Source organism: Pocillopora damicornis, chromosome 7 (genome assembly GCF_964200805.1).
Source record: "Pocillopora damicornis chromosome 7, jaPocDami1.2, whole genome shotgun sequence".
NCBI lineage: Eukaryota > Metazoa > Cnidaria > Anthozoa > Scleractinia > Pocilloporidae > Pocillopora > Pocillopora damicornis.
The window spans coordinates 19,525,176-19,548,318 of record NC_142676.1 but is presented as its reverse complement, the minus strand read 5'-3'; the positions used below and the strand labels follow the sequence as shown (position 1 = coordinate 19,548,318).

Below are 23,143 nucleotides of genomic sequence, written 5' to 3'. Positions count from 1 at the left end.
CGCTCGCTCGAATTGTTTTGAAAATCAGATTTCTTTTATGGATTCGTTCGATTGTTTTAGATCATGTTATTTTGACACCTATCCCGCTGACTTTTTCTGCTCGTCTGCTGTTTTCGAACCAGGGAACAAGAACATGGTTTGCACGCAAAGCGTCCTCACGACGGCGATCATCACGCAACACATTTCAAAGCTACAGTTCTCCGTCCCTATAGGTCTCCCAGATTTGCCACACTCACAAGTTATGTTAACCACAACCGCTTCAAATTCTGTCAACACGTTGTTTTATTTTCATTCCTTAAGATTCCTGTAACAAATGGGTTGGCAGATACAAAAAAAAAAAAAAATAATAATTAGAAAAAAAGAAAAAAAAAGAAAACGCTCACATTCTCAGTTCAAAGTTTATTTCTTTCATTTCATGTGACTTCTTTTCGCATGGTTTTTCATAACCTCTCTAGCGGCTTATATTTCCATTGAGAATTTACGTCGTATGGAAATTTGTTCAAGGTGGCGTTTTTGCCATTGTTTTTCTTTTAGGTCAAGAACTTATTACAAATATTAGAAAGTCTTTTGCCCTACTTATCACACGTCCCTTTTGTAATTATTGGCCGGAGTTTGTTTGTGGATACATTCATCCTGGCCAAATAATCCGCTTAGATTGCACCACACGTGCCTCAAATTTTCAACAAGGTATTCTGTTTATGTGCTTTTACATCGATACCTTGATATGATCTAGTGAAGCGGGCTCTACTGCAGGTTGTTTGCCGGTAAAATTAGTATAATATACTCCTTTTATCTTTTGTTGTGCTTTAGCTTAGATACTTTATCGAGGTTTGCGATATGAGAATTGCGTTTTGTTTAATTACACAGTCCACCATGGGCGACTGCAGTTCTTTATTGGGGTTTGCATACCAAATGTACCCGTGTCACAGTTATAAACTTGGGTATTCAATAAGCTTGTCCTCATTGTACTCTTAAAATGCTCAAAATTTGCTCACTGGAATTCCAAAAAGTTGCTAAAAAATTGCTCAAAATGCAAAAAGTTGCATAAATTGACTGATATTTTCATATAAACGCTATTTAAAAGTTTTATTTTTCGGCCTTCACAATAATTGCTAATAACCTTGGTCAATAAAAATAGCTTAAAACTAAGCTTTAAAGAGTTAATGGCGAATATAGGGGGAATTCAAGAATACTCTTACGTCTAACGGAACAAAACGTATGGTTCATTTGACGCCTTTCCGAAAGCCATTTTAGCGGATTATCCGTTATAATCTTAGGTAAGGATCGCAATAAGCCCGCGAAACGCTGCCAAGTGACAGGTAGTGTGTTCGAAAGGTTGATAAACATTCATGAAATACGCATAAATTGAAGTTTTCCATCGCTGACGATTTTATGCTTAATATGTGCTATAAAGCTATGTTTTTCTCAAAAATTGCTCAGAAAGGCAAAGATTGCTCGAGGTTGCTAGAACTGGAAAAAGTTACTCAAAACGCAAGGACTTACGAGCACAATCGGGACTGGCCTAGTATTTAATAAACTTTTACAGTCCCTCTCGATGGTCATAGTAATGAAATAAATCATATTTGCTAAATTGTTACCTTGAGTGAAACATTTAAACCAAAGGATGAAAATTGATGCAGAGAGTATTATGATGAATTCTAAATAGGTTCTTCAGCCAAATCTGCAAAGGGATTATCTTTACTATTTCTCTGTCTACTAGTGACGGCTTGAGTTTTCCGAAAAGTTTTTCCATATGATGATGCAGTTAAAAGAAGTGGAAATAAGGCGTAAGAGCCCAGACTACCTAAGTACTTGTCAACTTGAAAGTGTTGAAATCTCCAGAAAAATCAGGTGCCAATAATTATTCGTACATCATCAACCACTTGAAAACTTTAAATTCTTTCAGGCACATGTATATAATAACTCTTCCTGTGTTTTTTCCAGTCGATTTGGAATTTTTGATTTTTTATATTTGTAGACGGAAATTAAGAAAACTTTTGTAAGTCTCACCGAGCACGAACACGTACTACCAAAAAACTCAACCCACACGTGTCTCATTAGGTTCGTGAATTGAGCCCGGACCACAGTAGTAGTAGGAGTGCGTTCTCTCGCTACTGCGCAATTCTGGCTCTCCGCATATTCAACAAAAATCATTGTTGTGTGTAGTAATTGCCACTTAATCACATGCGCTTGCTATTTTCAACTATTATGCTGAAAGCTAAATGGAAGCCTCAAAGCAATTTACTGTTGCCACTATCGTATCGTCATGCGTTAGCCATTTTGGTGACTCGTCCGTTTCCACTGCAAGCTTCTCTCGTTGCCTGGCGCACGGTAGAGAGCAACTCCTCTATTCTTGGGTCTCCGGTTTAAATGTATCCACCATACGTATCATCCTGCCTTAGGCTCCATGAACCCTATCTTTGGTTTTTATTTAAAGAAGAATTGGGGTGCCCTCCAACTAAGACCAGTGGTTCTCTTAGATTACTTTTCTCCCAGCTTGGACATGTTTTCGGTAAGAAATATGCTTTCAACTTAAGGGATAGGGCGAGGAAAATAGTGGCTTCTAGGAATAACTGGAAATACAGTTGAAACTACTTGAAACAGCGCCAAATTCGTCACACCCTGCAAAACCATGTTTTGAAAATAATGTGTTATTGTATGTATAGCTGGCGAAGGTGCTAGAATGATCATTGAGGATACGTCCATAATTGTTTTTGGAACCAAGTAAGATATTGTGTCTAATTTTGCTTCTTGTATTTGGAAGCCTGTAACCTCATTTTGGTTCAGTCACGTACCTTTATTCAAGTAAGACCAATGTTGAGGTATGACGATGGGCTAACGTTCGAAACGTCGGCTTTGAAACCTATCACGGTGGCCAATTTACGTTGTCAACTGAGTTGATAATACTAAATTACCTTGTTTTTTTTCGACGCGGCACCACAGTTTCTCTAGACACTTACCCCCCTTTATTTAATGTCAATTTGTTTTCTTTTTCGGATTTGTGAAATTTTCCATAAGCGTTGCATGGTATCCGCTTCGACACTTGAAACAAATTACCATTAAGCCAATATATTTTAGATACCATATGAAATTAGATCTTAGTTGATTCGGCACGTACTTAAGATAAAGGAATCAAGAAAGAAAACAAATCAGAGTATTCCCAAAGATTCGAAAGCCAAACCTTCCTAATTCGCTTTCAATGCTTCAGCACGGAGCCATAGTGAACTCGTTGCTGAACTAGGTTATGTAAAAGGTGTAGCAAAGGTTCTATCTATCTACATTTAGTGTAGATCAATCCTTACTTGTTAATAGACTTGGTAAAACAAAGACAGAGAACAATAATGTACGTTTGGCAGGTATCTATTGGATCTTAAATACTAATTTAAGAGAATTGACCGAGTGGTGAGTTAGGATTCTGGGCTTGTAATCCGGCTTTTGGGACTGGGCACAAGCCTTAGCCATGCCACCACGCCACCATGCCATCCAGTAGTTTTGTTCTCGGTGGCCTGAGCTTAACTCAGTGGTTGCACGTTGTACATACTAATGTTTATGCCTACACTACACTGATCACTGACAAGTCGTCTATGGAGAAATTTGATCGTTAATCTATATGGTTTACAGGTTATTACTTCGTGGTTTGGCTTTTGCTTGGAGATTTTACCTTTTCAACAACTTATCTTGATAAGCAAGAGGTGGAATACCAAGCTACATCGGACGGCGTCGTGGACGAGGTATGAGGTGTCTGCGTTATTTTATTTGATGAAGCCACCAATACGGCCTCGTGATTTTCAGAACTGGCAGGGCATTATCAATTCAATTTTTTTCAGACAATTTTCCTCGTATTTCCTTAAATTTCGAATGAAAGCAAATTATGAAATGAAAATATAACGCTCGAAATTTTCGAACTTCCTTGGCGGAAAAAGTCATCCGCATGTGACAAAGATTTAAAAGGTTTTGTTTTTTAAGACCAACTTTTTTTTTCAACGGTTCGCTAGAAAAAAAAAGCAAGCAAACAAACAAACAAACAAAAGCAGGAAATCCCTGAAAATACTTGCTCTGTAAAAATTTCCACTTTGCGTTTCCTTCGTAGCTTAACGGTTTGTTTCCTTTTTTTCCTTGAAGGTGGTACTTGCTCTGAAAAGAACTCCTGGTTTCCTGTCTGCTAGTCTGCTACAGTTTAGGTTGGTTTTTTGGCGGTTGTTGACTAATTTAAGTGGCTAGATTTGTTTGATATCCTTCAAGTGGTTGCTAATAAATTTAAGACCAAAAATGTTATCTTTGACCTCTTCTCGAGATCAGTAACAGCCTGGAATTCAGAAACTTCAACTGAACGGACCGACTATCCTATGCATATTTAGGCCTTGCTCCAAGCAGACTCACTCTTATGTTTTCGACTTGAGTTGTGTGCCATTCTAGAACAAGGTGATATGTAATTGTACTTCGTGAGTTACTTGAATGTTCTGGTGTTATATGGAGAAATTTTGGTGATCTTTATACCAGGAGGCTCTATCATTTGATTTTTATTCCTTAGCCCACAGGCGTCCGGTGCCGAGATAAAGCTCAAAGCAGAGTTGAAGATCGAATGTATTGAAGCCAACGTGCACGGTATAACAGCTGCTCTGACAAGCTTCATGCAAATGGACCCAGGGCTTTTCGACACGCATTACATCAAACTGCAGTACCCTTGTAAGTCAAATCCAATACTTACCTTCAGTCTGCGTAATTCTTTTGTATGGCTTGATAATGAATACCAAGACCGTACGGGTTGGTCTTGCATTTACAGTGATAGAGATGATGTATTCTTAAATTCGATTGTAGTCAAAATTTTGAAAATAAAATCGAAATTGATCAACACCGTGTTTTTTAATGATTTGTACTTATTATTTTTGGCAGTGGATTATAAATGTCGGCCGCCTGACGTACATATTCATCTTAACAAAACGCACAGAAAGGCAGCGAGGATAACGGCAGTCGACATGTTTGTAATCATTGGAGAGGTGACTGCTCACTGCAACTCTTCCTCTTCTTTGTTGCTTCTGTCGTGGGAAAGGAGCAAGGTGAATAAAGAAACCGGAGCATTCGCCGTGGGTCCATCCTTGGATAAATTTAGAGGCTCGAAGAACCTTACTATCGAACCAAGGACGCTATCTCCTGGCTTATACTATTTTAGACTAGTCGCTGAAATGACCGAGGAGGAAGGTGCTATTAATTCTGATTTTGGTTTTCTAGAAGTAGTCTTACCAGACATTGTTGCTAAGATCCGTGGAGAGAACATAGCAGTTAAGGGCGCAGGCAAAATTATACTAGACGCATCAGATTCTTATGACCCTTATGAAAAGAATCTGAAAGACCAGGGATTGGTCTTTACATGGCTCTGCCGAAGGGGAGAAGAAGATTTCTCGAACGTTCAGTTGCTTCCAATCGACCAATCCAATGGAAGAGATAAGGTCCTTGGAGGATGCTTTGGATATGGTGTCGGTGCGTTGAATACGACAGAACCTACGATTGAGATCGATATCAGTGGAATGATTTCGCAGAGTAGTTATGTTTTCAAGGTTATTGTTCAGAAAGATAACAGGAGCTCCTCTGCCAATCACAGTCTATTGATAGCGTCGTCCATTTCCTTTGCTATCAGGTGGGTTATTTGAAGGTATATCTGTCTATTCAGAATGCTTCCAACAGTGGCCCTATGGCGTTCATGCTTTGTAAAAGAGACCGGTGATACATCTGACATATCGAGTTTACGAGCCTCACGCAGATCCCAGCCTCACGCAGATCCCAGAAGCCAAAAGGCATCGGAAGTAATATATGCAGGCAGAATCAGATTCCAAGGTATAATGTTATGATGTTAATTCTTAGCTGTTTTTATTATCAGGTGCAAAACAAACTGTGGTGATAGAGTCACCGCCAATAAGCGAATGGTGATCGAGTCCACATGCACAGGGCTCTCCTGCAAAACAATCAAGTCGTATAACTGGACACTTTACATGGTCGACCCTTGGAGCGTTAATGAAACGTGGATAGAAGAAAAGTTGGGGGATAAGATACTCACCGAGCTAGACAGTCCAAATCTGGTGTTCAAAGGAAAATTAAACCAATGGGAGAACTCTCTAATGGATGACGGAACCTACAGGCTGAGAGGCATGGTTCATCTGACAGATGGCACCACGGAAGAGAGCGAGATCTCTTTCAGAACTAACTCAGCTCCTTATCCTATCCATAATTACTCAGGCTGTAAAGTGAATCCTAAGAAAGGGCATGCAGTGACCACGGAGTTTTTCATTTCCTGTGATGGGTGGTATGATGATGACTTACCTCTCAGTTATGAGTTTAGGTACGTCGAGTCAGCTTACAATTCGGTAGATTTCGAGTTTAACTTAGGGAAGCTGTCGATTTCTTGCCCAAATCTTGGTTAAAAATATTTTCTTTAGGTGAGTTGACACCTTCAGTTGCCTCGGTTTCGAGTTGCACGAACTAATCAAGTGTGAGTCAAATTGAGTTCCAGTTTTGTTTCCCTGTGGAGTCAATGAGTCTTGATTTCTTGGTTATTAAGTGAAGGTTTACAAGAGATGGTCTCACTTACATCTGTCAACGTAGAACATGACTCATCCTTTCTTCTCTGGTTCTTATTCCTTGCAGCTATCACACAAACACTGGTTTTGTGGTTGTGCAAAAAGGATCATCACCTAATGCAACAGCGAGACTACCTCTAGGGAATCCACTACACGACTATGCAATAGCATTGGAGATACAGATCTTGGATTCCCTTGGAGCGAGCACGCTGGAAATCCTTGTTGCAATGGTATGTTTCATACTAAAAAGGTTTGTTTTTTACTTTGGATGTCATGCATTTGATCTAAAATTTCTGAGGGAAAGCGCTTCGAATTTTTGCTTCTTTCAGCATGTTGTTTCATTTAAAGGTTAAACGATATCCGCTCCAGCTGCAATTCATCCAAGCTAACCCTTGGATGAGATGTCAGTCCCTTGCAGGTTACCCTTACGCCCTCCCCCCTCACTTCAGAGGTAAAATAAATCCTTAACGCGGTGATATATCGGTCTCTAAGCGAAGACTGCCTGTGTCACTAATTAAAACCTGTGCAAAATTCAGTTTGTATTATGAATCTGTTTAGTAGGACCACTGTACATTTCAGGTTGAGGCAATGCCCTCCGAGGATGTTTCTGGAACCCTGATGAATATGGCCAGTGGGGAAGAAAGCCCTTTAGGTAATCTCCTCAAATCAGGTGATGTCGACAAAGCTGCCACAATGGCGTATGCTGTATTGTCCATGGTAGACACAAGCGAAGGAAAGATGGACAGCGATCAAAAGAAATCTGTAAGTTTGCTTAAATGTGTGAGACTGACTGTTTCTAAAATTGTCTTTCCGCACAAAACACATCTCATAGATTGCACGAGAAACTTGTTTTGCATCTCTCAAAGCTTTGGAAAGTAGAGGATTTGCGCTTTTATGGTACTAGGAACTTTTTCCGAAAGTAGATTTAAAAAACTTGTTAATGAAGGCTGCGATAGGTACACAAAACGAGAAACGTCATTTGATATACAAGTATCACCGAAATACTGTTTTGATGCAATGGACACAATTAATTTCATGGTAGCTTTGACGTTTTATTTAACTCAAGAACTGCAGGTTCTATTATCTGTTCCTTTTCACATCGCATCATTGCGTTTACCTCCTCAGTTATTTCTTCTAGCCGGGTTTTCTTCATCTTGGAGTTATTCATCTCGACACGACTTCATCCAAGTATACTTTTGTCACTTCAGTCATTTGTGTACTTCAACACTCAGTCTCTTCTTTGTGCACCTGCCTTTGATTTTCGAACGAATTTAAGCAAAGAATTTTCAGAAGCTTATCTAGTTTCTTCTTCCTCTCTGCATTGTGCGTATGCTAGAACTGAGCGCTATCTATACAGCGAAGCTTCTTATAACCGTGGTCCAACCAATATATGTAATTTTATTATTTCATTAACCTCCAAGGATTCAATTTGCCTTCTCCTATCTCTCAAAAGAGATTAAGGTCAATAGTGTGTTCTAGTGCATTGGCCAAGTTGCATTAATTCTTATTCTAACCTCCTTCATAGTAGTTACACTAAAGAATTTTTGCACTCTGATAGCCAAGATAGAGAAAAGGAAAAAGAGCCGCAGAATGGAGCCAAACAGCCAAACTAATGTTTGCCTCTTATTTCTGAATCTATTACCATTCCTAAGTACATCAGTCCATTACTCTATGTTCATTCATCTATTTATCATTCGCCTCGATTCTGCTTAAAAATTCTACGCACTTGGTCCACGGTTGAAGTGATAAACATGTCCAATGCATTCATAGATCCCAACCACACACTCCAACAGAGTTAACGTGTTTTATGCTTTCACAACCACAAGTTATTCTGAACACTTTTCACACTGAGCCCAGGCATACCAACACTGCTAGAAAACTCGAAGCTCCGGGATCCTGGCGTTTAAACTGTGAATGAACCTAGCCACAAACGTCGTAGCTAAACGGTGTGAGGTTACTTGTCGGTAGATCATGACCGAGTGACGTGGAAACTGAAAATAGTAAATCAAAGGAAGGCTTGATCCAATCTCAAATTGTAATGTCTTATATTTTGCAAGGACCCATATCGAAGTTTCGGTCAGCGGGAAAATCTGATAAATCTGTTGAAACTCTCTTACACGATATTGCAGGACTTCATTCCTGCTTGTGGCACTGGACCTTATTAGCTCCTTTAGGGATGGAGAACACCTCATGTTTTTGGGTGATCATTTCCAGCAAGATTACTCCTCCTTGTGGTTTCCACTTGTATTTTTGGAAAGAAAAAGTCGCTACTTTAGTCTTCTTTTGTCTGGTTTGAAGAATGTCTAAATCTCTGAACCAACTTTAATTCAAACACGACTAAAGTTTAGTGAAAATACAAAAAAGCCGAAGTCGTTGATCAAAAATACTTTAAAAAATTGGAACCAAGACAGAAAAAAATATATACTTATGAGAAATAGAAAGAGGTGAAAAGAAAGCAAGAAAGGCGTGAAGTTAGTAAAGAGTGATTCCCTAATTTCTTTGATATTCGTATGAAGTTCCTTCCAATCAAACTTAACGCTTTACGCTACAGCTAAAATTGTTCACTTTTTTAGAGGCTTTTAACTTAGTACTCGCACTAGATTCAAGGCACTGTATCACAAGAAAGTAACGGTCACTTTAAAAGTTATCATTAGTGACACACAGAGACGCAATTTTTTACGTGTACGACAGTTACTCACCAGATGTCGACACTTGGAGGGAGCACTGCACTTCCATTATCAATCATTTTCGACAATGTTATACATCCTTTTAACACACAGGCCACTTTGGTAAGAACGGTTTTACGCTCACAGTTTAATGTCACCAAGAACACAGTCCGTGATGTAAGTACATGGCGACATATACTGACACACGCGTAAATTAATGTTTTGTTTTCTTTCCATTCATCTACTTCATTTGTCTGTTCGTTCACATTCTAATCTCGTTTCCTTTTTTTCTTTTGTTTCTTTCATTTTTCCCTCAATCAATTTCATTCATATTTTCTTTTGTGTCGGTTTTGTCGATTAATATTTGTTTTGTTCAATTATTTTGTTTGGTCATTGGTCGTGATAAGCTCAGCTTTAAGTGCTTTTATTTTGAGAATCAAATTTATGTCACATTCATACAAGACGAAGGTTCCTCGAATGCGACTCACAAAACTGCAATAAAAACGTCAGTACCATTGGCTGAGTAACAACTCCGCCACGAGAATTTTAGGAGCGACTGAGGTTTGGACTTTCGGTCCATTCCGGCTTTCAGGAAAGTCGGAAGTCTCAATCGCAACGTGCAATTAAGGTTCGTTAGTATTTTATGTCAGAAAAAGGACTGGAAATGGATTGCATGTTTCATGTCATGAAAATCTCACTCGATGAGTAGATTGGGATGAAAAAGGGAAAACGTTTACGCTTTTTTAATGTGTATCATATATCAAAAAACCAATTTGATAACTTTTCAAGCAAGTTTTAAAGATAGAACAGCTTTCCAACTATTTTTCCTTCCTCTTTACATCGTTTTCAGCATAAAAGGATGACTATCTCTAATAATATTCTTTCGGTGGTCGTATCAATTTTGAAAGCAAAAACAGGAAAATTTGCAGTCAAGTTTTTCTTTCGCTTAAACAGCCACTGGGGTCTTATCCGATCAAAATCGTCCGAAGAGCCAAACACATGGATTTCCAGAGACTTGTAGACTCGGGGACGGAATTGCAGGTTCAAAACGACCTTTAAACGTCGCTGTCAGAGAGGAGAAGCCACATATATTCACGAATGACGGTGTAGCCAGACTCCTTTACGTTTCAAAAGATTTACGTGAAACATTCTTTTTGTTCACAGTTAAAAGATACCATAATCGGGCAGATGTCCCATGTTAAAGTTACCAGCCTTGAACAAGTCACACAGATGGCAGCAGTGGTTGCCCTGGCAACGGAGCAAAAAGACGAAATCTCAACTCAGTCGCAGGTTAGGCTCTTGCCTATTAGGCAAAACGTTGCAGTAGTGAAATACATATGTACTTTCTTTGATTCATTTGCCAAAGAATTTCTTGTCAAGTGATCCGTGTCCTATGGGTTCTCCTGAGTACACCGTAACTTACTCTTTATTGTCTAGTTTTTTCATGTGCGTAAATACTTTTTTCCTGAACGCTTCTAATTTTTCCTGGACAGGAGAACGCCGTAAACCTATTAGAGAACACGGCCGACTTCGTTTCCTCTCAGCTAAGTTCTGGTACTGCGGATCCTGAGGCCCTTCAAAACGTCGGCTTTAGTCTTCTATATGGCATATCCAACGTCATGAGTGCTGCATCCACGAGTGCTAAACAAGAGGAGGTAGATGAAAACGAAGGTGACGAAAGTGTGGTGACTGAAGAGTCTATCAAAGAAACAAACAAGGAGAAGAAGAAAGATAACAAAGAAAAGGTACTATGCTTTATTTACTTCATGACGCTCACGGCGGTTAAGTAGGAAGCACGTGAAAAGGTTATGAAGGCAATGCCTTGCCTCCATAATAATAATTTAAAAATATCCACCAAAGTGAAGGTGAACAGTGTTGGATATTTACCGAGCTACGATGCAGCGTGGTAAATATCCACCACTTTCACGGACACTGAGGTGCATAACTGTTTTAGTATACACTACACAGATGGAAAAAATAAGTTTATTTCTTTCAAAAATTGGTCGAAATGAAATTGTCGACGAGCGATTGTGTTTTGCCTTCTCGGAGGTCAGTAATATTTGCTATTTACATCCGAACAAACCAATTAGCGTGCGCGAAAAGCACTATTCACCTGTGTGATATATACTATTAAATATGTCGTGTGCTGGTTAAGTTTCTGGTTAGTACTCGTAGTTTTGGTCAGAGAACTTTTGGTTTTGTAAGTTTTCATCTCAGTGGGGTCTAGGTATTCGAGATTTCAATTTAGAACTGCAAAACCGCTCTGTGCGAGCACCACAGATAACATGCTTCAAGCTATTTTAGAAATATTGTTCCATTGTAATTTTAAATTGAGATCTGTTTTTTAGGTTTTGTTATTTGTTTATCACTTTCTAGAGCAAGAAAACGGCGGAAAAAACTCTCGAATTGATGGATAAAGTCGGCTCAAGCCTGTTGGGCACCAAAACAGTTGGGGAGAAACCAAGCGTATTTAAAAGCAAGTCCTTAAAAATGATGCTGGATAGGCAGGTACCGTCAAAAATTGGCGGCAAAAAACTCGGAGAAGGGGAAAGTGGTGTGGCATTGCCTTCGGCTGCCACCTTGTTTGGAGACAGTGCTGAAAGTCTTCCTTCTGTCGACTCGCAGGTAATTGTTACATTAGAGAAGACACATCCAGTCATGCCGATGAATCTTATCAGATTCACGCATTTTCAGTCGGAATCTATTTTTCCTCAAGTATCACGCTAAATATTGTAACATAAAAGGCATACTGATTTCTATTGGCTAATATTTGAAACCTGCCTCAGTCAGAACGCAATTTTAAGAATAAATAATATGTCTACAGACATTAGCTGTGCAATTACGAGATCCTATGGTTAAGTTTTTAGTTTCTAACGGTGAAAATTGAATTTTTCCCAGATGCTTTCCTTTACGGACAATCCTTATACTTGGGATGCAAGCTCTAACAACATCAAGTCTTCGGTGATTGATTTCTCTTTGAAGGCTGCTGACGGAAGTGCATTAGAAGTGTCTGGTCTACCGGAACCGGTAGAACTTTTCATACCTCAGAAAAAGGACAATGAAAACAAAGGCAATGAAACAGCGACAGTATATTTTGCCAAACCAAGCGATGGCTCCAACAACTTACGCTTTCATCAAGTGGTGGTTCCATTAGAAAGTTCTTCCATGATCGTCGAAGTGAAACCGGAAGATGGAGTCTCCCTGGAGATCTACGTCAGGCCCAAAAACAAACCAACAGTAACGGAGTACAGTTTTAGTGTGATTCTCCCCAAAATCGAGTTCTGCAACTCGACGGACACCACCTTAAACTGTAGCTCAGAAGCGTACAAGTTCAGCATAAGCAGTGCACTGACTGATCACGTAGGATTACATTATGTGGGGATCAGATATCCAAGACCAGAAAGCGACCCTACATCTTCCTCAAAGGTTGAAGTTGAAATTGTAGCGGAGCGTGTCAGAAGAGGATGTGAGAGTCACGGCGGTAGGCAGAAACGGTCTTGCATTGGTGTTAAGACTCCCCCAACCACCCCTCCCCCAAAACTTCAGATACTGGTACCAAAGTATAATGCAAGTACAGACGTGAATTATACGATGTCTGTAACGGCTACGTCATGTTTGTACTGGTCTGAAACAAAGCAGACTTGGACAGGTGATGGCTGTAAGGTGAGATTGATCTTAGCCATATGAAAAAAAATGCAAGACAAACTGAAGTTGAAGTGTTAGCTGCGACCATAGCTCTCCAGTAAGACTGTTTACTTCATCTGTAAATTCTGTGTGCTGAATAGGCAAGAACAAACCGAGTAATCGGAGCTCGCTTTTTATTCGAAAAAATAAGTCTAAGTTTCTTTTTTAAATTTAAATTATTTTCCTATAAATTCTGTGCTTCATTTCTAACAAGCAAACCAAATCATGAAAAAAAAAACGAAAAAAAAAACAGTAAAAAGACCAAAAAATCTAACCCTTATTTCTTTCGTTTTGTGTTTGTTTTGTTATGTAGGTGGGACCTAAGACGGTCACCAGAAATCTTCACTGTCTCTGTACCCATCTATCTGCTTTTGGTGGAGACTTCTTCGTTGCACCGAATCCTATCGATTTCGACAAAGTCTGGGCCGAATTTGGCAATTTGGCGGAAAGTGGAAACTTTGTAGTACTGGCTACAGTTTGTTCCCTATTTGGACTTTACTTCGTTGGACTTGTGTTCGCTAGAAAATCGGATAAAAAAGACGAATTAAAGGTTAGTTTCTCTAAATGCAAAGACTCCCTTAAACGGTTAAACTCTTATAGTCCTATTCCCTTTATGAGGGTATCACAGTGGTTCATTTCAAAACGGATTGTTAAAGTTTAACTCTCTTTTCAGGTCGTGGCTAATGTGTATTTGACTGATAATACTGACGATGGGTACCTCTATGAAATCTCCGTTCAGACCGGAATGTGGAAAGGCTACGGGACTACTGCAAACATTGGCTTGATTATCTATGGAGAGCTTGACACCACTCCCCCCTTACCATTGTCGGACCCGGGAATGGATAAAATTTTCTTCGCCCGGGGGAGCATCAACAACTTCACGCTGTCTGTGCCAGAATCGCTTGGCAATTTGGTGAAGATTAAGATTTGGCATGACAATAGCGGCAGGAGTCCTGCTTGGTTCTTCCAACAGGTGCAGATCGTCGATACACAAACCGGCGAAAAATGGAATTTTCTTGGTAATCGCTGGTTGGCTGTAGAAAAAGGAAGCGGCCAGATAGAACTAGAAGTTAAAGCTGCTGACAAAAAAGAACTTGCTGGATTTAGAAATTTATTCTATTCAAGGACTGCACGGAGCCTGGGTGACGGTCATTTGTGGTTGTCGGTTTTTACCAGGCCTCCACATAACACGTTCACTCGTTGCCAGCGTCTTACGTGTTGCTTGTCGATTTTATTCGCCACTCTTGTAACAAACGCTATGTTTTATCAATTTGATAAAGCACCAGGAGACACTTTTCAAGTTGGGCCACTGAAATTAAGTTGGATACAGATCAAGATCGGAATTCAAAGCAGTATCATCGCCATTCCAGTAAACGTATTAGTTGTTACGATATTTAAAAACATTAAACATCCGCCTCCTGTGGATGCTCGAGGATCCAATAAGAAAGTGCCCGGCTGCCTTCCTCATTTTTTTGTGTATGTAGGTTGGACTCTGTGCCTGCTCACCTCCTTAGCAGCAGGTGCTTTCACCGTATTTTACAGCTTGATGTGGGGTGCGGAAACATCTAACAAATGGCTCACATCAATAATGATTTCATTCTTTCAAGATGTTATAGTCACGCAGCCAATCAAAGTTGTCTTGATTGCATCTTTACTATCGTTGATTATTAAAAAGCCTCCGGAGCAGGAAGAAGTAATTGGCTCATCTATGTCAAGAAGCAGTGGAAAAGACAGCCAGGTATCCGCACCTCACGGTGAAGCGCTCAGAAAAGCGCGTGAATTCCAGAGCAAAGTGTTAGAAATGTTCAGGACGATCATCGAAATGGTGTTTTTCTTTTTATTCATTGCTCTCCTGATGGTGGTGTGCTATGGCAATAGAAAACCTACCAGGTTCATGCTGACTACAGAGTTGGAAAAACGTTTTAGTGGCTTTGATAAGGTTAGAGTTCGAAATCAGTTACAACACTTAACAAACAAGAAAAGAAATAATGGGTAAACATATGAGCTACTTTCCCTTTCACCAAAACAAACCTCTAACTTTACTTTTATATGCAATTCTTGCAAGAGCAGGAGACCAAGAGCTTCCAATGAGACTGTAGCGGCTCCTTGAGTGCTTCCATACCTTTCACGGGGTTGAAAATTATCCGTTGAAAATAAGCAGCCAAACTTTCACTCCATTGAAGATATGAACAATTACAAAAGAAATAAAAAGACGAAAAAGAGAGCATCTGGGTGAACATGGGTTTCTTTCGGGGGCTTTCGGAAGCTTGCTTTACCAATTTCTATTCAGTGACGTGATCAAGTCATCTATGAGTAATTTTACGCATTTTCCGTTGATAACCCCTTAGGTGCATAACCCAGACACCTTCTGGACATGGACAAGAGCGATACTGGTCCCAGGACTGTACAATGTGGCGTGGTACAATGGCAAACCCTTTGAGTATGAGGAGGGCTTCATCAGCAGCAGAGAAGCCTTTATGGTGGGGATGCCGCGACTGAGACAGGCTCGCATAAAGCCAGGTGAGAATTATTTACCATGGGCTACGAGTCAGGCTACAGGCCAGGCCCTGGTATATATATATATTTTTTCATCTCACCCTAACCTACTATACTCAACCCCCCCTCGTTACCGATCTTCCAACATAGTCCATTACTCTTGTCCTTCTCTAAGAGGCTTCGCTAACTCTCTCTCTGTCTACATCTGGTATATTAGTTATCTAAGACAAGCTACCTTGACAGCGACGTTTGAGGTCATCATTCAAAGGGGTCATTGATTTATTTATTGATTCAATGCTGTTCTGATTTCCTTTTGTCGCGTTTTGTTCATGTTGTTAAAACTTCGTGCAATTGAATTGTGCTACCCAAGTAATTCGCTCCGCTAGTTTTTGTGTCAATGTGCATCTCTCTATATTTGAACTTGTATCACCATTACTCTTCATATCCTCAAATTTTATACAGATGTAAGATGTGCAGTTGAGCTAAACCAACCAGAATTGGCGCATCGGTTCGGTCGTTGCCTGTCTGCGTACGTCGACAAAGTTGCAGACTCTACCTTTTTTAATCAGCCGGGTTGGTTTCCGGTTGAGAACACCAGTGTAGCTCTCTCCATGTTTGAGTTGTACGAAATGTGCCCCAGGCCCTGGCGTTATCGTACGGCAGAGAATTTAACCACTCTCTCTGTGCAGGGTCTTCAATCCTCTTATGGAGGTGGTGGTTTCGTCGCCGACCTCGGTTATAATGCCAAGTCTGCTCTCGAGGTGTTGGATGGCTTGCAGAAGAATAATTGGATTAACGACTTAACAGCAGCAGTCTTCGTTGAATTTACAATTCATGAACCAGCGACTGCTTTATTTAGCGTTGTGAAATACTTGTTTGAGCGTTTGCCAACGGGTGGTTACAACACCGAGACAAGCATCAAAACGTTGACGCTGTACGCTTCACCTGATTCTGCTTTTGGGTCTTTTTATCAGCTCTGTCAGCTGCTTCTGATGTTGATCATTCTGTTCTTCTTCTTCGCTGAAATCGGTAAAATTTATCGCCAAAAATGCGGCTATTTTAAGCTGTTCTGGAACTGGATGGAATTACTTCAGATCTTTGGTGCCGTCGCTGCTATTGTTATGTTCTTCTTTAAAGAAATGTACACCAGTAGATATGTCAAACGCGTGCAAAATAATCCTTTTGAGACTTCGAGTACTGATTACATCGTACTATGGTCAGAACTTGAAATTTACTTGTTGGCTTTTGTTATTTTTATCGTGACAATGAAGTTTTTAAGACTTATTCGTTTCAATCGTCATATCTGCCAAATGATTGCCACCATACAGAGATCTGTTGGTCATTTGTTTTCGTTTTTTGTTGTGTTCGTTGCAATCATTCTCGCCTACACACAACTCGGATTGCTTGTTTTTGGAAGCAACGTTCCCGCCTACTCCTCTTTCTTTCAAGCTATGCGTGCTGTCTGCCAGATGATCCTTGGGGGCGAGTCTCACTTTCATGAGCTTAAAGCGACCAGTAGGTTTGTTGGACCCCTTTTTGTGTTTTATTACATGCTGAGCATGTCCATGATCATGTTGAACATGTTCCTTGCCATACTCAACGACTCTTACGAAGAAGTCAAAGATGTAGAAGGGGACAGTTTTGCTGACGCAGAGCTCGGTGAGTTTATGAAAACTTATTTCGAAACACGGGTCGGTCACTTTTGTGATGAGTTTACTGCTTACTTCAAGAAGATGATGAGCTTTGCGCAAGCAAAGAGAAGACCTAAGATTCAAGATGTTGAGAGTTATGTTAAAGTTCCAACTGATTCAATCGACGGACTCGACAAAGTTGATGGCATTGAGGTGGGCGATGAGATTGTTAAATTAGCTAAAATCGTTTCAATGGAAGATCTAAGTGACAGTGAAGATGACATCTCCGAGGCCCTGGACGATGTAAAGCATAATTTATCTGATATCAATGAAGAAATAAGACGTTCAATTTCCCTACTTGGATCCGATACAAACCTTAAGACTCTCAACAAAGATCTCAAATGTTCGTGCGAGGACAACAGTTATCCGTACTTCGGCAACATCTGGGAACGCCAGTACGATCCTAATGATCGTTTCCGTAGAAGGAAAACTCCATACACGGAGCCTTTGTTAGCCGAGATTTCAATGGATCACCTCGAGGACCCACATCTAAAGGGTGACGATGGATATAATAACAACGATAGAAACGGGTATCCATACTTCACGAACATCTGGGATAGACTTATAGATCCAAACGATCGCTTCCATAGGAGAAGAAGACTGAGAACTCCTCAGCGAGAGTCTCTGTTCGACGATCATTTACAGGAACAGACAGAGGAAGTTGATCTTGGAGTTGGTGAGGAAGGCGACAGGTTTGACTCAGTGAGGCTTGAGGAGCATTCGACGCCTGAGGTAATGTCAAACAGCACAACGAATAGTAATCTGTTAGATGATATCCAAGAAAGTTTTGTGTGAAGGCCATGATCTCGGCATATACTTTAGGCTAAGGCGTTGACAGGCTAAGGTAGTGCTGAAAAAAACTAAAACTGTACCAGAAAGAGAGTATGTGAAAATGTGCAATAATCTTACTTTAGGTAAGTGGTCTTAGGACATTTCTCCAAAATGGCGGCCAGAAATTAAAGTAATTGAACATCTGTGATAAAAAATCACAGTGGTTTGGTAAAATTTCATCGAGTCAGCCAATATTTTAGCAGAGAAAAGTGATTTGAATTTAATATGTAGGTAAATATATGCAGACAAAAGTTAGTTAACGTGTAAATAAATAAGAACAAACTCACTGGAGAACTGGTGGTAAAATTTATCTCTTTAGGAGGAAGAACGACTCGTGAATGAAAACTTAAGACAACATGTTTTAGGTTTTTAGTGGTTTTTGATTGAGCGTAGAAAAACAAAATCTCAGCGAACTCAACGACCAATTGGCACAAAAGGAGAAATCACAGGGAGCTATTCCAATGGCAAACGAGAGCCAACAAGTGTCTTGATTGGCTTGAATTTTTTCTTTTGATTGGTCCGTAGATAAGGGTGACTTTTTTAAACCAATCACAGTAGGTGGTGAAGCAAACCCATTGCATTCAAGGGTTACTTTCTACACTCAATTGAAAATTGCTTTACGCAATCTTAGTGTATACCGTAGATCGTGTCGACATATCTTTGGTGAACTAATGTTCTGTTTCAGCCTAAAAAAGACTGAGGACTCAAAATGTATCTTGTAAAACTCAGATACCCGCACTGGATCTCCTTCCTCCGCAGCTAAGTTTGAAATGAAATAGCATCTCCTAAGTAACAATCTGTAACTATAATACAACCTACTCTAGGAAATAGGTGTATTAACTGTACATAAGAAAAAAAAACAGCATATAAAAACCTCTTAAGAGAACCTATCGCTAGACTCTAGTGAATTTTCATGGAATAGATTGATTTCTGGTTGATCGCTCGATATTTTGAAAACTACATATAATTCATTTTTATAAAATCTTTTTGTTGTCCTTTGGGACCCCTGAGGAAAGTTTACTTTTGTACTGTAAAAACGTTCTTGAAAAGATAATTTTCAACTTACCATTCGTTGCATATTCAATGAAGAGTACGGGGGATAGAATATTGGGTTATGCTTTCATGATCAACAAGACTCAAATAAATTAAGAATTTTTTTGCATCCATGCGTTCTTTTGTTTTTCAAATTGCCATGATACGCGAGGGCAATTTCAAGGAAACGAACGGATATGACATTTTTTTGTTTAGCGGATGGCCTAAGGTGAATGAATCACGTTTTCCTAAGGGCCCAGTTGTTCGAGGGCTGGATCCGGATTTCTTTATTCCTCTGTTCAAAAGCTTCATTCCTCTGTTCAAATTTCTCTATTCTTTTTAGAACATCCAATAATCTGGACAAAAGAATTATACTGAATTTTCTTTCAAAGCTTTCAGATCTTAGATCAGCTTTCACACTAACCCTGGCCATGGGTTATCTTAACCCAGGGGTGTTGAATAACCCGGTTCTGGTGAGATAGCAACTGTGGTGCTTTAAAACAGTAAAAAAAAACATGCTTTTCCCCGTTGTTCTGACGCAGGCATGCGCGGATAAATCCAGGCAGCGAGTCAGGGGAATTTCTATTCTCTAAAGAGTCTGGAATAGAACTGAAAACACTTCATCTGACATTACAGAAGCGAAGTGACGGTTATTTAGCTCTGACCAGCCGGGAGAGCATCATGAAGTCCAATTTGAAAGCGACTGGGAGAGAGTCTCAATGGGATTAACCGCAAGCCGGGCGTAAAAAGGCCGGCCGTTAGGAGCATCTTGAAAGCATTTGGAAAGTTTCAAAACCTCAGACTGTTATGTGTTTTACCTTGGTGCTTATGCGAACGGTAAGAAATCTAAGTTATGAATTCGATGCTAAAATAGGCTAGACGTGCGTATACATTTCCTGGCTGGCTATTGCAATGTAATATTAAAATGTCTAAGGTCTTACTTATTTGAAGGGCAGATAATTTTTTTTTCATTGAATACACCTATCCAGTGGATATTCTATAGTTATCCCCTCAATAGATATTAGTTCTTTAAAGCTGAATGGCTCCTTATATATACAGTGTTCAACACCGATTTCTGTCGATCTCTGGTTCGCTTAGCTTACAAAGTTCAAATCAAACACGGAAGCATTTGCGTTTACTTCTTTTTATTCGAATTTGGGAAACAACTTACAATAGCATAACGTTATTCATAATCTATGAAACTAAAAAAAAAAACTGCAGCGAAAAGTCGATCAGACCTTGCACTGTAACAGGGTAATTTGGTATTATCAGCTGAGTTGATAACGTAAATTGGCCACCGTTAAGAGTTTCAAAACTGGCGTTTCGAGCGTCAGCATTTCGTCACGCCTTACACTGAATTGGTTTATATTTTTAATGAAGTATTAAGCTTATATCTTGAGGTTATTTCCCATTGCAAGTTCGCCCCCACTTGCACCTTTCATCGTTTCCTTACGTCAGAGCAAATCCTTTTGTCGGTATAACATTCAATTTTCTTTTTCAAAGTCAAACGCTTAAGCAGGTGATTCGTTGTTCCTCGCTAAAAAAAACATCTGTTGGCTCCCAAAGGACTCCTTTTGTTCAGTTTGTTCTTTAAAGTAACTCTTGAAATTTGCTGTGCCTTGCCTCAGTTCTTTTGATGTCATTATGTGTAACCATCGTTTCTTCTTTACTGATTCATAGCGAGCACTCCGGCATTGTGTCCGCTTGGTTTGAAAATCGTCAGTAGGACTGATTAGAGAATTATGCCTCTGTCGTTCTATGTTCTTTTGCACGATTCCGGAACATGATGTGCAACCAACTCGGTCTTCGCTTTCTTCTCTGGTGCAAACTTTTGTTCGTCCTAAGGCAGAATTGAAATAATTTTTGAATTCTCATATCGAAGGGAAAAAAAACTAAGACATACATGTAAAAAGGGGGCTAGTTTCTTAAGAAACTGTGGTGCTGCGTTGGTGGGAGAGTATAGCAGGTAGTTTAGTGTTACCAACTAAGTTGAAAACGTAAATTGGCCGGTAAAAAAGCTGACGTTTCGAGCGTTAGCCCTTTCGTCGGAGTGATTGACGAAGGGCTAACGCTCGAAACGTCAGCTTTTTTACCCTTTTAGGTGCCCAATTTACGTTTTCAACTCAGTTGTTGACACTAAATTACCTGTTAAGACAAATATGATCGATTATCATAGCCATTGGTACTGCAAGCAACCGAGTATTAAGTATTTTTTGCACAACATGAAATATTCGTTTCGAAGACCGTAAAATTCCCCTTGAGAGTTTTTTTTTCAGTTTTCGTACCGTCAAGAGCGACTTCGCACTCAGCCTCATTTTGGGGCCTTACTTTCGGAAATGGGCCAATGTACAATGTACTTGTTTGTCAGGGCGTGAAGTGCAATCACGTCACTGAGGCGCGAATTAAAGAATTTTATTTCAATATTACTTTAGGGTATTAATAACTCATATTTCCCAAGGGTATAACATAGAGTATTGGTTCTGCTCTAGCACGTTACAATCAAAGTCGCCAACAGCTTTCAAGTTAGTTGCGATCTTAAAGAACAAAGGAGAAGGTGGCTGTGAAGAGTAAGACGTTTCTTGCAGCAACATCTTCTCATTTTTAAGAGGGCTACCGTAATGAGAGCTACCGACAATTGCTGTGTTCTTTTTTTTTTTTTTTTTTTTTTTTTTATAAAAAAAAACTGTGATAACGCTAGCTCGTTCAATCCCCGCCGTCGATAAAGCTCATTCCCTTGTAAGTGTGTTTAGTGTATTGAAAGGTCTACTCCAAAAAAGTATCAAACTGGTAAAATCTCACTCTGACAGGAGCTTGCGATTTATTGCGCTGGCCGGTAACAAAGTTTCGTGGATTTGGGCCGAGATTGGTGTGGAATCGTGCTTTAATCGCAAGCGCACCCACTGGACTACAATTATCATGAAAAGAGACATTTCAACAATTTTTATCCCACCAACTTTAGCCTTCGAGGCATGCACCTGTCATACTTGAAAGCTAATCGAACAACACATCCGATAAACTTTAGTTGAGACTGGTAATGTGAAGGCTATTAAAGCCTGACCGAAATTGATTTCCGAGCCAAATTGTCTCGCGACATCTATTTCACACTTACGGAAAATTTCATCGACGGAAGAGCCTTATTGTATTCTTAGAAAACGCGAAAGATACATCACAGCTTTCGTTGTCTAAGAGGGATTTCTGCAGTGAATAAGAATAGTCGGCACGGCTTTTTTCTATATTTTCTTGGATTATTTATCTTTTTCTCAACCTCTACTTTTAAAAACAAGTTGTGTTTTAGTAATAATTGACGACATTCGAACTTTGAAATTAAAAAAAAAAAACACCGTAGAAAGCTTGTCCAAAGTAATTACTGGATGGCCACGTTTGATTTCTAGAACTTACGGCATGATTTTGAAGATGCCCATTCCTCACATTTCGAACAACTGACATCTTTCTGCTCTCCGGTCTTGAGATTTATGCATCCAATTTATATTCTATTTAAAAATAATATATGAGTGGGTGTTTAAGCGGCTGGGTGACGAATTCCAAAAACTGAGAGCGGATTATCTTTAATCCCTTCGAATTACTTGTGGGTACTTTGCGATTGGAATGAGAGTGTTTGCAGTGCTTGTTGTGGCGGCAGGCATTACCGGAACTAATTATAAATTACTCAGGGAAAAATTCTTTATCTTTCAACACTTTAAATGGGATTGCTTAAGTGAAATGGGCAGGATATTGATCTTCATACATTTGTAATACGTTTTTGACAGTATTTGATGTGGAAAGAAAGATATTATATTTGTTTTTATTCATCCAAGTACAAAATGGACTCGTAATTGAAATCAGAAACCTGAAGCAGTTGAATTCAGTTTTTCTCTTATCAACCCTTTATTCAGTTTTTTAACCTCAGGGCGCGTCTATCGAGTATGAAATGTGACAATTTTTAAAATTTTTCAAAGTATCTCATAATTGATGGCTTCAATTTGAGAACCCAAGGGTTTACTTGGATTTGCTATACGTGGATCGTGGTCACATGAAAATAAAGTTTTTATTTTTCACCTTTGTATCTTTTTTTAACTGTCAGCCTACGAAGATAATCTACCTTTCAACGCATTGAGTTCCTACTGAAGCGCTCGCAAACTTCAGATATGTACATGTATGTAGATTGGAAATG

The 23,143-nt window shown here is 39.6% G+C and overlaps 1 protein-coding gene and 1 long non-coding RNA gene across 6 annotated transcripts in view; one reads left to right on the top strand and one right to left on the bottom strand.

Moving 5' to 3' along the window:
• The window catches only part of LOC113675615 (polycystin-1-like protein 2), a 34,106-nt gene extending 15,004 nt beyond the window's left edge, over window positions 1-19,102 (top strand). For 3 of the 5 annotated variants that reach the window (XM_089211096.1, XM_089211095.1, XM_089211094.1), the window contains exons 4-19: window positions 3,622-3,731; window positions 4,123-4,181; window positions 4,532-4,686; window positions 4,894-5,635; window positions 5,876-6,334; window positions 6,640-6,802; window positions 7,152-7,334; window positions 9,353-9,415; window positions 10,403-10,528; window positions 10,732-10,983; window positions 11,615-11,863; window positions 12,137-12,901; window positions 13,236-13,472; window positions 13,596-14,861; window positions 15,271-15,442; window positions 15,881-19,102. In XM_089211096.1, coding sequence (XP_089067222.1) covers window positions 3,622-3,731; window positions 4,123-4,181; window positions 4,532-4,686; window positions 4,894-5,635; window positions 5,876-6,334; window positions 6,640-6,802; window positions 7,152-7,334; window positions 9,353-9,415; window positions 10,403-10,528; window positions 10,732-10,983; window positions 11,615-11,863; window positions 12,137-12,901; window positions 13,236-13,472; window positions 13,596-14,861; window positions 15,271-15,442; window positions 15,881-17,904 — 7,025 coding nt within the window. In that variant the 3' untranslated portion in view covers window positions 17,905-19,102. The remainder of the gene's footprint in view (window positions 1-3,621; window positions 3,732-4,122; window positions 4,182-4,531; window positions 4,687-4,893; window positions 5,636-5,875; window positions 6,335-6,639; window positions 6,803-7,151; window positions 7,335-9,352; window positions 9,416-10,402; window positions 10,529-10,731; window positions 10,984-11,614; window positions 11,864-12,136; window positions 12,902-13,235; window positions 13,473-13,595; window positions 14,862-15,270; window positions 15,443-15,880) is intronic. The other 2 variants (XM_027192241.2, XM_089211097.1) reach the window with 1 other exon arrangement.
• Window positions 19,103-20,100: 998 nt separating this feature from the next.
• On the bottom strand, window positions 20,101-23,079 carry LOC149043046 (uncharacterized). The gene is made up of 2 exons (XR_016188090.1): window positions 22,372-23,079; window positions 20,101-20,812 (listed from the first exon to the last, which is right to left on the bottom strand). It is a non-coding gene; the product is annotated as an uncharacterized LOC149043046 (long non-coding RNA).
• Window positions 23,080-23,143: the final 64 nt, after the last annotated feature.